General features: G+C 45.4%; 1 protein-coding gene across 4 annotated transcripts in view; it reads left to right on the top strand.

The window, feature by feature from the left end:
- Positions 1 to 15,070, top strand: part of TSPAN32 (tetraspanin 32) — a 44,290-nt gene extending 29,220 nt beyond the window's left edge. For 2 of the 4 annotated variants that reach the window (XM_054067690.1, XM_054067691.1), the window contains exons 7-12: positions 2,899 to 3,000; positions 4,506 to 4,598; positions 6,209 to 6,292; positions 8,478 to 8,569; positions 13,014 to 13,119; positions 13,264 to 15,070. In XM_054067690.1, the coding sequence (XP_053923665.1) occupies positions 2,899 to 3,000; positions 4,506 to 4,598; positions 6,209 to 6,292; positions 8,478 to 8,569; positions 13,014 to 13,119; positions 13,264 to 13,455 (669 nt within the window). In that variant the 3' untranslated portion in view covers positions 13,456 to 15,070. Of the gene's footprint in view, positions 1 to 2,898; positions 3,001 to 4,505; positions 4,599 to 6,208; positions 6,293 to 8,477; positions 11,145 to 13,013; positions 13,120 to 13,263 lie in introns of those variants that run through there. The other 2 variants (XM_054067692.1, XM_009571925.2) reach the window with 2 other exon arrangements.
- Positions 15,071 to 15,284: the final 214 nt, after the last annotated feature.

The following is a 15,284-nucleotide window of genomic DNA, read 5'->3' as shown; positions in this document are numbered from 1 at the left end:
GAGTATTCAGATAATAGCTGGATGTAAGTCCTGGATATAATTGCTAGATAGAAGTGCTGAGAATGACTAATCAGCAAATTGTACTCTTAGGCTTGCCCAGACACACATTCTAAAAGGAAATTATTGCTATAAAACATTTCACACTTAGTCCTTTGTGCTTTCAGTCCTTTGAGGCTGCTTGATGGAAAGAAAAAAAACAGTAAATAACTGAGAAGCCAGCTTACTAACAGACTCAGAAACAGTATGCAATTGAAGTCTTCAGTAGTTTTTAGGTACCTGGAGATTACATTCATCATCACCACCATCACTGTAGTCGAGGTGGCTGTGAAATGATGATTGCTCATGGTTTCTTCCCTTGCTGTTTCCAACAGTTGGAATAATTTTCTGTGATAGTTTTGTTATGGCAGTCTTGTTCCTTCAGTTCTTTCCTAGCCTCAGTCTCAATATTCAATGTCATTGCATGGTACCTAAAATGAAAAGTAAGGTGCAGATGTGCACCACTGCGTAAGGCAGGACCTCTCTTGGTCAAATCGATCCTCTCATAGTTTCATGCAGCTGGCAGGAGCTTGCCAATTTGGTGGCTGTGGCAGGCTATAGGCAGCAGCCAGCAGCTGCCAACAACTGGGCAGCACACCTGCCCTCCTGCCAGGTTGCTTAGTGTAGGGTGACCACATGAGAAGCTGCTGAGGTGGACATCAACCTCAGCTGAACAATGAGCATTGACTTCCCTGCATAGTTAATAGTATTCTGATGCTGTGGTCTTTGCAGATGAAACATCAGTGGACAAAGTGCCTTCTTACCTTGAATTAAGTTGAATATACTTGTAAACATAAGCAGCCAGACCCAGCCCAAAACTCAGTGCAGTCGAAGGAGCATTTTTGTGAGTTTTTATGAGGTTTTTGGAAATGTGTCCAGGCAAGGCAGGGGGCTTAAGACTACCTGTCCCAGCATTTACTGGCCCAGTGTTTAGTAGATCTTTAATGTTCAACTTCTGGATTGCTTTTAACCCTTGAACCCTTTCTTGAACCTAGCAACTTGTTTGAAAACCCTCCCTAGCCTTTTTTTTTTTTTTGTAAGCAATTGAAATTTTTTTGAAGATAAACAAAGCATCCTAATCCGAACGATAAATGTGAAATGCAAAAATTGCACATGCAGCACCATCACCTCATCGAGATCCATATGTATGTTTTCACAACACAAAACAGTTTTTATTCCTGCGTCTTAGACTGGGGTTCGGGTATTCAAAAGGTAATAATCTCTTGGGATAAGAAGCTGGCTGCTCTGTTGTTCCTTCCTTCCTCAGCAACACCAGGCCACAAGAGGAGTTCAAAAGATTATTTTTTTTTAATTATTCTTAGTCCAATTTTTCAGTGGAAATGGATTCTTTTTTACTGAATCCATTTATTGAATTGCCACTGCTAGAAAGCTATTTCATGGCCTACAAGAAATTTGAAAAGCTTGGATGTTTTCCTTTTTATTATTAAGGTTTGCTCAGGGGAAGGATGGTGCACAGATCTGCTACAGATCTTGTCTTACTGCTGTATCCAACCTGCTCGATGAACTCTGATACACGGGGGTGACAAATCGGGCATCTTCCCTCCTCATCTGTGTGGGGCAGCTCAGTATCATGAACCTTGCTAGGGAGGTTTTTTTCCTTGTCTCAGAATATCTGTGCTGTCCTTCATTTGACTTCTCTTGTTAAAGTGAGATTGCTCCTGCCTCACCTACTGATTGCGATAGGCAATGAAGCGTCCTGGGGAGACAGTAGCTTTACTGCAAATAAACGCAGAGAAACCTCCAAGCCCTTCCACTTATATCCTATGTTGATAGCCATGGAAAATCTTCCAAAGTGAGCCTTTAAACTCTACTCCTGCTGGCAAAGAGCTGAGTTGGACACAAGCAATCTTCTCAACCTCCCTCTTTCCCTTCCTCTGGTTATCAGCCTCCATTAGTTGGTGCATTTTGGACAGCCAAGCAGAGTAAAGCAATATGGCAGTGGTGTCTTTAGTCACCTCAAATGACCCCAGTTTCATCTCCAAGCACATAGCACGGGTTTTTTTTTTCCCTAGAGTGATTTCCAAGCATAACCCCACAAGACTGAGCTGAGAAGTCTTGCTGAGAGACAGTTCTGTTCCAGGAGTGCTTGTCCCTTCCCATGCAGCCACCCACTATATCTGTCTTGCCGATCAACTTTCCCTCCTGAAAGCCAAGCCATTCTGGTCAGACCAATACTGGTAAGGAAGCGAGGGAAAACAAAAGGAAGAAAGAAGGTTTTGACTCCAGGCACTGAAGGCAGTTGTCATATTTTTTCCCTTTGAAACCTGAGCTGGAGTTGGCTGAGATCTCTCAAGCTGCGAGTTCTCACACATTTGGTAAATATTTAGGATCTGATTCATCACTGAATCACTCTGTTATATTTTTGGTTCTGTTTGGAGGAACTTCTCACTCACCCTTTTCATAGTATCTCATGGTCATGTGTGCCTGTCCTCAGTCACCCATCAGGACAGGGAGACGGTGTCATCCCTGCCTGGCAGAGGGACTTGGAGGTACACTGATCACAGGTACCAGAACTCTTCTCTGATGCTAAATCTAGAACCAGTCAAAAAGCTCCAGCCATCAGCTGCTGAGACCCTGGTGTGATGCCAAAGGGTCCATGCATAGCAGAAGGCAGTACATGTGCAGCACCACAGCCTCTTTCATGGGACTCGCCATGCTCTGTGTGCCCCTGGGTGGGTCATACACCAGCTCCTGCTGCTGAATGGTGGTCATTTATAATAGCTGCACCATTTGTCTCACTATTTCTGGGACACCTTCAGGGAAACATGAGAGGAGCATCTTTCCCTCCAGAAACAACCACAGACAGTGTTTTCCACATACAGATCTCTGCTTTCATCACAGGTGGAAGACAGCATGATGGATGTGTATGATCTTGTGTACGAGGAGGTGAGGAGAAATGTCTCCAGCTTCAGGAGGCACGAGCTGACAGCCATCCACGAAGCAGTAAGTTGTCTTTCAGTCTTAGCAGAAAACCTTGCACTGGGGTATCTTCCTGGTAGTTTTGGCAGGCTGAGGTTGGTGTCCATGCTCTGCCTCATGGATGCTGCAGCGCTGTTTTCCTTCAGGAACCAAGTCCTCCAGCCTGTTGTGAAGTCTGCTCCTCCCTTCCTACTCTTCATTTCCCAAGTTTGACCGTAGAGATTATCAACAAGAGGAAAGGGCCACCCACCTGAGCATTGCTTTGGTGCAAGGTCTTCAAAGCTTCCACTTTGTAGCTGGTGTATATATATATATAGTCTGTCTCCACAGGCGCTCTGCCTCTCCCTATCTGTGGTATGAGAAAGTGGATATACACCTCCTTGGTGTCCCTGATCAGGTAGAGAGAGAGGAGGTACTCCACATTGTCCAGCAAAAGTATTTGGACTTGGTTATTTCTGTTAAACTTTGAGGCTATAGCTGAAGAGTACTGGAGGCTACATGGCCTCTTCCAATGCTGGAGACTGCTAGGAAGCTCCTAAAACCCACCATGCAGGATGATATTGGCACAAGGCACTTCTCTGTAGCTCAGTAGGTGAACAAGGGTGTTTGCCCAGAGCACAGGGAGAATGCTTGTCTCAAAGCCACAGGAGATGAATGAGGATGTCCCCTGTTGTGAGAAACTCCAGAGTCCCTACTGAGTAAAGGAGATGCCATCTTCTTGCACAACAGGGCCTGTTCGGGTAGCGAATTCATGTCACACAGCAGGGCTGGATGGGAAGGCCAGTTCCGCTTGCTTGTTTCCAGACACCTCCCATGCAGCTCCCTTCATCCTTCTGTGTTTTCTCAAATCATCATAACAGTACTTTCCAAAGCTGCTTTCATCCATGCTTCTCAAAATGCAGAAAGGTCTCATTGTAACCACAGTGGTGGCCCTCAGAGCTATGACCAGGCATGGTAGTGCTTGGTTTACAGGATTGTGGAACAGCACACCCAGAGTCACACTTGGCAAAGAGAATCAGGCACAATACCTAGATTCAGTTGTTTATTTTGCCAACTTTAATTGATGAAGAAACAAGCCCTCCGCTGTTTTTGGTTTTTTTCCCTCCAACTAAAGCCCTGAGCAGGCCAGTTCACCCTGGCTATAGGAAACCAGCTCCACAGAGGGTGTTGCTTGATACCTCCTAGCCCATAAGAAGCACTGGAAAAATGAGTCTGTGCATCCCTGGGTTTTCCAGAGCAGCCACTGTGAAAGCTGGTGTGACCATAGGGTGAGAGCTTGAAGCCAGCCCCAGGCAGCACTCCTCAAAGAGCATGGGCAAGTTTGGGGCCAGATCCATCCACCTTCTCTGAGTTTAACCTCCACTTCTGCAGTTGTCGACTGCATACCTAATACGCTTTGCTCCTTGCAGCCCTGGCTGTACAGCCCTGCATAGGACAGCAGGACATGGGACCAGCACCTCCTGCTGCAGCAGCTGGTGGCAAGGGGAAAGCCCCGGCAGGCAGCTGGAGGACTTCTCCTTCTCTTTCAGTTCCTGTGCTGTGGGAAGCACTCTCCATTTGGGGGCACAACCAACGTCGAGCACAACATGTGTCCACCTGGCCAGGCACACAATATGGGACAGGTAATAGAAAGGTTTCTTCCACCCCTCAGTGGGATTGTACTTCTACTCACTAGTTAAAACCTCAGTGATGTTTAAGTGATAATGTGTTTCACACTGTGGGTTGCTGTTCGTTGAGGTTTGGTTGTTTGGGGTTTTGTTGTTTCAGTAAGGAGGCATCTCACCCATTGGAGGAGCTTGGGTGGATCAGAAGGTCTCAGACCTGCAGATGAAGTTTCCTTTGGAGCTCTAGAGAGCCTTCAAAATGCTTGATTTTGCCACTTGTTTCTTTGCTTCACCTTCTTCCTCATCTCCTGCACATGCAGAGAGTGTGATATATCATGGGCATGTATCTGACCTCAAAAATACTTCTGGACTTTTCCATGTGACATTAGTTTCTGAAGCTTAAAAAGTGTCTTGCTAACAGCAAATGTGGAATTTGCTGTAATTCCATTTCCCCGGGGCATTAAACAGGTATTAAGACAAGAAACTCATGAAGCAAGATAATGATGCCCAGCAGTAGCTTCATCAAATAGGTTTCATCCCTCTCTTTGCAGTATGTCAGTAAGGCTGATGGAGTGGTCACCAGTATTAGACTGCCTCTGCACTGAAGCTGCAACATAGACTTCATACTCTGAGCAAATCTATTGTATGATTATTTTTCTTCCACTGGCGTAGCCAAATCAGCTGAAGCAGCTAAAGCCACCAGCATCAATATATATAGTCCTTAGGGAAAACAAAAGTATGTTGCTACAGCTATGTAAAAACATTATTGTTAGGCAAAGAAGTCAAGTGCTAACAGGATGCCATAATTCACAAGTCATGCGTCAAGCCTGTGGGGCAGTGTTGCAAAGCACTGCCTCTGGGAGCATTACACCTCGAAGCAGGGTCCAACTCTGCTCAAAGACTGGGACAGGAGAGCAGAGCAAAATCAGGGACTGTAGGGGTGACTCTGTTCTACCCGCTGGTAATGGTTTGCGTTTCCTCTGATTGTGAGCCAGGAGATGCGGAGGGGACGATGCATTTTGCAACCCAAGAAACTGCAGAGTTTGGTAGCTGCACTACCTTCACTCCTGGTTTTGAGAACTCTTACCTCACTCTGCAAATCACTTCATCAAGGGCATGCTCTTGCACGTTCAAAATGTCTCTCTTGGCTAACACCTCCTGGATTTTCATGGGGCCACTGGCATGCTTAAGGCTAATGTATATTAATGCTTGTGACACCTAAAAAAATGAGCTGTTCATTAGTATCTTTGGAGAATGTATTTAGTATTATGGTGTGCTCTGCTTTTCCATAATTTCATTTCCCTCTTTCCATTTTCCAGTAGGTGGAAATAAAAAAGCTTTTCCATGATAACACCTGTGCAAACATACATCCCTCACAGTCTGAGACACATCATACCAAGAAAATCGTAGGTGTATTGTAGTAATAGAAAATATACTGCAGGTGTTTGTCTTCCCAAGTTGCAGCAAGCAGCAGAAAAAAGGAGAGCTGCCAATAGAGCAACCCAGCCATGCAGTTCAGCATCTTCCTCTTGCTTCTGTTTCTATTTGGGTCATGGCAGTGCTGTTTGGGGGATGAAATTCCCCACTGGGCTTGTGCTGTGCTGCAAGGGGTGTCTCTCTCCTTCCAGGACTGCCTGCAAGAGATCCAGGACTTCCTGAAGAAGCATATGGACTTTGTTTCCGTGCTCCTGTGTGTCACCATCGGCTTCACGGTAGCTGTGTCTGTTCTTTCTCATTTTGGCCCTGAAAGGCAGGCTCCAGCAAAGGAAGCATATTCTAAATTAGCTCCCCGAAGCTAGGATTTCAGATTAGTTTGGAGACTGGCAGCAGAGAAATAAGCAGTGGTTTACTCTACCATGGAAATTAGGAAAGGGACAGGATATGTCTTGGCCAGGCTGATGGACAGAGAGGTTTTCTTGCTGGAATAGGCTCACTGCATGATTTTTCTGCCCAAACCAGGCATGGAAGCTCAGAGCGGGAAGCAGTGGGAACAGACTGCAGCAACATTTGCATTTTATCCATCCAGGCTTGCCTGCACGTCTTCTCCTGCAAGAGAGAGGCCGTGTTGCCTGGCGTAGGGCTAGCAGGCCCATTGGGAAGCTGGCAGTAATTGTGGAAAAGGAGATCCAGCAAAAGCTCCATATTTTAGGAAACTTGTTGCCTTTCCTTGCTCAGCGCTTGCTGGCTGCCTCCAGCTCAGCCTAGGAAATCACTTTGTGTGGCCAGACCTAGAAGCTCATGAAAGCTACTGAACACCAGCAGCAGAGCTGGAGAACTGTGCAGAAAGGGAAGGTCTCTTCCTATTAATAACCACTGACAAACCCAGTAAGGTGCGTCTGGGTTTGGGAAACACAGGCTCTAAAGGAGCACCTGTGAAAGGAGTGGAACAGAGCATGTTGTCTGGCCTCCTGGGTGCTGACTTTGAAAGAGGATCTTACAGAGCTGGGGGTAGGACCATCCTCAGAGTATGGTTTGGGTAGGAAGGTCTGTACTGAATTTTTGAGTATTATTTTGGGGGAGAACATAAGAAAAAATGAAATGCTGTGAGAGCAGTGTGTCCTTCAGTGGCTAGGGGTCTCAGCTGCTGCATGTAGGCGGTCTTTTCAGAGCTAGAGAACACTGAAAATTAAAACAAGCCTGCTTGTATGCTCACCCACTGCTTGGCAGAGGTTTATTGCTGTAATAACCTCTTCACAAGGGCCCTACGCATGTGGTGAAGCACACCAGAAAACAATACATGCCAGGACACTAGTTTCTTTACTGTGAAGGGAGGTTGGTCTGCTGTGATGTGTCCACGCTGCTCCCCAGCTGGGGCAAACTTTCCTGACTGAATGTGTGTTTGGAGATTGTTTTACTACTTGTGTCTGCCTTAGCACATTTTGATTTCTCCATCAAAAAAAAAAGTCCAGAGGAACAAACACTTCTGTATTTTATACTGCTAGTAGTATATTAGGAAACTATCAGGCATTTCTTTGGGGCTATAAGTGTAAAGTTGTTTGTGAATATTCAGTATTGCTTTCTACTTTTTCTCAAGTATAGGAGGAACTTCACTACAGCTATATCCAGACAAAAGTAGGAGCATTCTTATTATATGTATCTTTTTTCACAGCTTGATGCTCCTGCCAGATAAGGCGGCTGTCTTTGAGGTGCATGTGAGAGGAAATCTCTCTGCATAGCTCACTATTGTGATGGCAGGATGCACAGGAAGCGTGCAATGAGGGCTATAGCTGCTCTGATGTCACTGTTCCTTGGCCAACAATGCACACATGTTCCCAGATCAAGTTGCTATCAAAGGGACTTGCACGTTAACGCAGACTTTTAGGAAAGTGCATGTTATTGCAGCCCTGGTTATCCTTTCCACTGCAGCCTTCCCTTTGATATGTTGCCTGTGTAAATCCTGATGTGTGACATACCAAGCAGGATATCACAATATGGAGGAAATAAACTGTTGTCCGCACTCACAGCTGTGCATGTGCATGGGGTGGGGGTTAGGTTTTGCTAGCGTTTTTTGTTTGGTTGGGTTTTTACTCCAAGCAGCACATGAGGTTTGTATTTTATGTTTGTTTGCATAGGGGATTGTTTTGTGGCAGGAACTTGAATTCTGAATTTCCTGGTTTCGTCTCATTTCTTGGTATTTTTAGGACTGGTTTTGAGCCGTATAATGTTAATTCCAGTCAGATGCTTTAACCGCATGCTGGGGGGTTGTTTTTTCTCTGATGTTGGAATTGATGTTCACTAATTTACTGAAAACCACTGTCAAGAAAATTGTGACATCCTGGTATATAAATTCAGAAGTGCTAGGTGGACTAACAGGCACCATTTATGATAACTTATTTGCACAACTAGAGTATCATAATCAGTTCAGCACTTGAGTGTGTCTCATTTATTTCCTTTTAGGTTTATGGGATGATCCTGACTTCATTCCTCTGGTTCTCCATCCATTTCAGCAGCAACCTGGACCGGAAAGGCAAATACATCCTGCGAGAAAGGTAGAAACACAGCACTTGGGCAACCTTCCCAGGCAGAGCCAGCTCTTGATGCAGGAAGATGTCTGAAGTCACCTACAAAATCCCTCAGGAAGGCATTGTGTGGGGGCAGGCAGTGAGACACGTCACGTTTTTCCCCTTCCTGCACTACAAGCTGTTGTTCATTTCCAAGCTGGTCAGAGTGGATGATGCTCTGTGGAGGAGCAGTCCCACACTTTTGCCAAAAATGTACAAGGACTGACATACCTGGGCTCAGAGATGCATATTGCCTTGCCAGGGGATGTATGGGCTGCAGCTCCACAGCCTCTTAGGACAAAAACAGAGAGAAAAGCCCAGCAAAAATCACAGCATTGAATCAAACTTCTTTTACACTGGCATCTGAGCAGTTCCCTGTGACAGCCAAAGATGTCAGGTTTCTAGGAAGATGGCTTTGGATTACAGCCAGGGACCGATCCTGTGCTATCAGCAAATACATGGACACCAGGTATGTCATCGCTGATGACAAATGTGCTCTCCTAGCCTGGACACTCGTAATGATTGACTTGGGGTACGTTTCTGATAATGCTCGAGTATGTAGACAGCCAACAATCATCAACTGTTTTCCCCCTGCTTTCAAGGGAAATCTGAAATCAGGAAAAAAAATCAGAAATCAGTGCGTGAAACAAATGACCAGCATAATGACATATCCCTCTGTTATTCTTCCTTGCTCATGTAACACACCGTTCTTTTTTAATTCTTAGGATTTAGTCAGCCTCCAAGACCTTGATGCCACACTGATTTCACAATGGCTTGCTCAACTTCCAGCCTTAGCACTGTGTTTACTTAGCTTCGCTAACCCACTGTACTGCTGTGCAATAGAAAAGGACTTTGATATTACATATACACGCAGGACTGAAGTTTAAATCTATAAGAGAACAGGATTGACCTCCAGCCAGGTCAAACAATACAATGTCCAACTCCACGTCCTCTTTACATTAGTTTATCAATAACAATAAACAGAAATTTAAAAAGTCTCAATCAATTGAAGAAGTCAGCTCTCAGTCTAGCTAGTGTGTTCTGCCCTTGTTGCAAGGAGGCAGAGCCACTTCTGAGCTGAAATTCGTCATTGCAACAGATCTACTGCTGGAAAACGTGCTGCAGACAATGTGGCCATGTGAAATGTCTGTTGAACCAACAACAGCTTTCAGCCTTCTCCTTCCTTGTTGCTTTTAGCCGTGAAAAACAATATGTAGCAATTTTTTATTGACATAAATGTGGAAACCCCTATGCTGATGTTCAGGATGGGTCTTGGCCCTCAGGCAGGGGCTGCTAAATGTACAAGAACAGCAGTACAGCCTACAGCACCTGCTTAGCATTTTAACATGGCTTCAGATATCTTGCATTGGAAAGAATTGCGGCAGTGGTGGTAGGGAAGTGTTATCGCTCCTCATGTGGCTCCCTTGGAACCAGTGGAGCTTCACCATTAACTTCACTGGAAGCAGAGTCAAGTTCAAACTGCTGCAGAGTACTACTCAAGCTACCTCCTGCCAGTCACCAACATGCCTTGGTCTAGCAGGGATTTAGTGATTATATGCACTTGCCAACATATCAATCTACCAAGTGTGAGGAAAGATTCACTTATATGTACATATGTACTATTAAGTATATTGCTTTCTGGAGAGAGACAATCTCGCTTGTGAGCTCCAGCTGCTATTGTCCAGGCCACTGCTATTGTTTTTCCTCAGGACAGCTGGCAGCTCGTGTGACTCATGGTTGCTTCAATAAAGATTAATTTCTTGCAAAAGGCCATCATTCCTTTTCTTTCTCTGCCACACATGTGGCTGCCTGCATTGCTCAGGGGGTTGCGTCATGGAGAGCCCTCAGTAATTCTTTATGTGCTGGGAAGAGATATTCCCCAGGCAGCTGGTGCTTGCCTGCCCCAGCAGCATGCCTTAGCACTCAAGAGGGAGAGGATGGCATTGGTCCTTTTCAGGAAAAGGAGCCACTCATCAGCCTCATTCTACCCTCATCCAGCTGCTGGGGCAGCGGGCATACACCTCATGAGGAGTAATGCAAGCAGCGGCAGAAAAAGGCTTAAGGACACTATTAAGCAATAGAGACCGGAGTATTCACATGAAAGACATCTTTATGGTTTCACTTTTTTAAACACTAGATAGTCAGATCTTGACCATGCTCTATGTTGGCTGGACAACTGGTGGTCTTCTGCAAGGTCAAAAAACATTGGAAACGGAGCCAGTCAGTGGAGTCTATATTATTGGTGTGCGTTACCTGCTTAAGCGTCATCAACTAGTAGAAAAGCCTCTCTTAAAGCTTTGCCACCTGGACTGCTAAAGCTTTCGGTGTTCCTCTTTCTCTGGTCAATTTTTGATGTAAAGCAATGATTATGGACAGGAGTAGCATGCATATGATTAAAAAAAAACCTGGAAGGCTGTAATTTCTCCCTTCTTCAACTCTTGTTCCCTTTGAATCCCTTGTGATCACTGCAACTTCGACAGGATACCCAGGCACCTTTCAAGCACTGGCCATATAGGTGTGTGTAGCTGCTGTTTATACACCTCTGTAATGATTTCTGCTGCTTGCGCAGGGATGAGAATGTGACCTGCACTGAACCATCTCACAAAGACTTAATGTACCTGGAGAGTAACCATTTCTTCTTCCCAACAAGCTGCAAACTGTAAGCATGAGATTTGTTTCCTCAGGTTGCTTGAAGTCCTTTTCCTTCCTCTGATAGCCAGCTGTGGCATTTAGGTAATTTTTGGAGGTACAAAATACTCTAACAAATATAATAAAAAAAACCCCAAACCTCTTGTTCTGCATGCATGCACTGGCCATCTCAGGATCTTTATTCCCATTTCACCTGCTGCTGGAGTTCCCGAAATGTCTTTAATGAGTGGGTGGTAGAGCAGTGCCTCGCCAGGCATGCTCTGCTACCAGAGATCATGTGAGGGCATCCTACCGTTGTTTTCAGAAGCAGGAAAGCAGAAGCCTTTAACTGTTCAGTTTTTAGAAACCTGTTGCAGAAAAGGGCAGTGTCACTATCTTGTTGACAGTCATAGAAATGGCAGCACATAGGGATGGCTGCATGGAAGATACAAGGCTGGCAGATGTCAAGTGGCTTTTTTACACCAGTGCCAACAGAAAATCCCTGTCCTGCAGTCAATTCTTAATTTGCTTCTCACTATGGGGAAATTGCACAGTTCTTGCACAACTGGAGCAGAGCTCCAGGAATCTATTTGTAAGAGCTGCCAAGGTTTACCTAGTACTGAGAAGAGCAAGGGAGAGATTTTGTGAGAATAAGAGCATGGAGCCAAGCAGTGGGGATGCAAAGCCAGTAGCCAGGCTAGGAAACACCTGCAGACCCTCCAAACCTCCCTGGGGCTTGCACAAGTGGAAGCTGGCGGTTAAAAGCATGTCAACACTGAAACTCTGGTAGAAATTATGTAGGCATAGGCAAGAGCAAAAAAAAAAAAAAAAATCAGAGACAGACAAGAGACTAAAGGTGCAAAGTTAAATATTTAATTGTGAATTGGCTCCAATTAATTGTCAATTAAGCTCCAGCAATTATCAATTAGTTCTGCTAAGGTCACCTGGGCAACTATAGTTTGGCCTCTCTGGGTATGTGTTAACTTGTGCTTGAGCCTTACCCTTTTCCTTTTATTTTAGACAAACTCCCAGCTTTATCTGAGGATACAGGAGCAGGGAGCAACTTAAGGCCAGGTGGTTACCTAGGGGGTTGGGGAGCATCAACCCATGCAGCAGCAAGAAGCCTTTTGTGATGCTCTCTATCCTACGCTGCACACACACTGCTCTGCCAGTGTGAGCATAAATTTCCCTTGAGGCTTTATGTGGGGCTCACCAGGTGCCTCTGGGTGGCCCAACCACAGCTTGCTTATAAGTCAGAGGAGCCACTTTTCCAATGTATGTCTCATGCAGAACTGCAGGTGAGAAAAGCACAGCTTTGTACAGCAGCTGAAGATGCAAACTGGGTTTTTCAGTACCCAGAAAAAAAAAATGAGGAGCTCACAGCACTTGAGAAAAGTACAGGTTAAGCAACTCACTGACTCTCTAGAGGGATTCAGTTGTGAGGAGAGCAGGAATCTTTCAGCCTCATAGTGTGCTGGCTTAGCTCCAAAATAGTTTGCTATTTCCTGTTCTATTGACTGCTTGTCTGCCAGTTCCCACTGTCGTCAAAATATAACTTCCTCATGCAACAGCCCCTTGGTTGTGCAGCTCTGGATCATGTCTACAGTGAGCTCCTAAAGGATGTACTGCTGAACAAGTCCTTCCAAAGCCTTACAAGCTGGCAAATGTGGGTGGACCTTTGCAGCACTGGGGTGCTAAGGAAGCCATCTCCTGCCAAGGCAAAGCTGCCTTTCTAGGCTGAAGACTTAAAAAATATTTGTTATTAGTCGATATTGTTAGTCGATAAACATTTTTTTTTAACCAGGTGCAGAAGCAATGCATTTGCAAAAGCAGGCTATAATTCTCCTCTAGAAAAGCAGCCAGAGGTGATAGGTGCTCCATGCAGGAGAACTCTACCAGTGCAGCTGAAGGTAGGTAAGGTCAGAAGCCACTTCAAATATGCGGTCAGATCACGCACACACACTACAACTTTTACATGACACATCATTGTAGTTCTCTCTTTTAGTAAAATGCTGTAGTGAAGTGACAACGGTTTCTTTTTCTTAACCGTGCAGTTCCTCTTCTGGGAAGCAGAGCAACCGTCAGCAAGCACCGCCCCTGCCTGCTGGAAGCTGATGCACCGGGTGGATGGTGGGAGAGAGCACAGGAGCAAGGAGGGTGAGCCCAGAGTGGCCTTGGGGGCTGTTTTGGAAAAACACGGGCAGTGTGTGTTTGGCAGCTTTCAGCCATCGCTGCCAAACTCGTGACTGGCTGCAGGCCTGCCAGGGAGGCTGCTCTGCTCCCCACCATGCCATCCTTCCCAGCCTCAGCACAAATTCAATGCTGTCTTTAGTCACCCATTGGTTTGGGGTTCGTCAAGCAAATTAATGCCTGAAAGCTTGCCAGGAGTCAGCACATCTTGGGAGAAACACTTTATGTGGAGCCTGGAGGTGCCCACCCACAGCTAATACTCTCCTCTCTACCAGGTGCTATTCCTCTATACTTTGGCAAGTGAAAAGGAAAAGTACCAGCATTTTTGCCAGGAAGATGCATATCTGTGCATTGCACAGAGGGCTTGCTGGGTTGTTTCTGTTATCCTAAGGCAAAATCCCCCCTCGCTCCCCTCAGCATCACTAAGTGCTATTGTTTAACCCTCGCACCAGCTTCCTTGAGGACATGCTTACTTTCATTATAGCTCCGTTACATCAGCAATAAGCTACTCCACTCTTTATTCATCTACTAATGAATTATACATCGTTTATACAATAGAAGATCTCTGCATTGATGGGCTGGACTCTTGCTCTCTCACACAGCATCTCACAAGGCGCAGCTAAGCCCAGCTGTGGTTTGGCCTTCTCTGATGCCATGAGAAAAATGAATGTTCACTTTCCAGACTCGCAAGCAGCAAAGAGGGAGCATCTATGTGGGATGGTGGGATGGGGAATCCCGCTTGGGTTTGCTCTCCCTCTGTCGTAACTCTGGTGGGAGCCAATGCTATCCTTCCCCCACCCTCCCCTTCCTTCTCCTCTTTATATAACCTGACCCATCACCACAGATACGTTGACATAAATATTTAAAGATGGCAGAGATACAGACTGCATAGACGAGAAACATTTGTTGGGTTTGTTAGAAGCAGAAATTTCAGACGCAGCTACAGGTCTCTGCTTGCCACATGCCCCCGCCAAGACTGCGAGGAAAACACAACCCCTCCCATGCTGTCACGATGCTTTGGGTGAATTTGCAGAGCGGGCTCAGGGATTTGCAGGCAGAGTGAAGCAGGAGAGAGCAGAGGCACTCATAGTGTTTTTTCCTCTATCATCTGGGTTTGGGTTGTTGGTTTGGTTTTTTGTGAACCTGTTTATTTACGTTAGTACAAAAGCAAATTCAAATGACTGCTCTGGGCCAGGAGGATTTTTTTTTGGGGGGGTGGGGTGGGGCTTTTTTTTTTCCATTTTCGAGTTTACATTTTTTTCTTTCAGTGAAGAAGTCTTGGTAGGTAGGCAGCTTCTTCACAGCCCTGCCTGCAGCTGGCTGCACTGTAAACGACTGTGCATCAGCACAGCACACTGCTGAGCACTGTCCTAAAGAGGGAAGCCATCAGCCCTATTCATAGAGCTTACACTCGATACCAGCATGTGATACCGATACATGAATGGATTAGCGCAAATTAGTTTTACTTATTTATACAGCAGCATTTCATAAAGAGCTGATAAAGCTGCTGAGAGTCTTGGAAACACAGTTTTTGTACTTTATGGACTGTGTGGCAAGTAGTTGGCAAGTAGTACAGCATGACAAATGAATATGCAAAGTCTGAAATCACACGTAATCTCAGGAAACCATATGTGTTATCTTGATGGTGCCACAGTGGTGTTTTTTTTCTTTCTGTACATGAAGGCCAAAGTTTTCACATGTACCCAGCTGAGCTACTTGGAAAAAAAAAAAAAAAAAAAAAAAAGACAAAGTTTGAAATCCCTTTTCATTTGTGTTTTGGAGAGGACTTCGTTGGTATGACCAGATGGATGAACCCAGTTTAGACTGTAACTGAGAGCTACTCAATGCAGGAGATGGTGGGTCTGTGTCCCTGTCCCCGCTGCAA

Source organism: Cuculus canorus, chromosome 5 (assembly GCF_017976375.1).
Source record: "Cuculus canorus isolate bCucCan1 chromosome 5, bCucCan1.pri, whole genome shotgun sequence".
Lineage (NCBI taxonomy): Eukaryota > Metazoa > Chordata > Aves > Cuculiformes > Cuculidae > Cuculus > Cuculus canorus.
The sequence above is the reverse complement of the archived record's forward strand: the minus strand, read 5'-3'. Positions and strand labels throughout refer to the sequence as shown.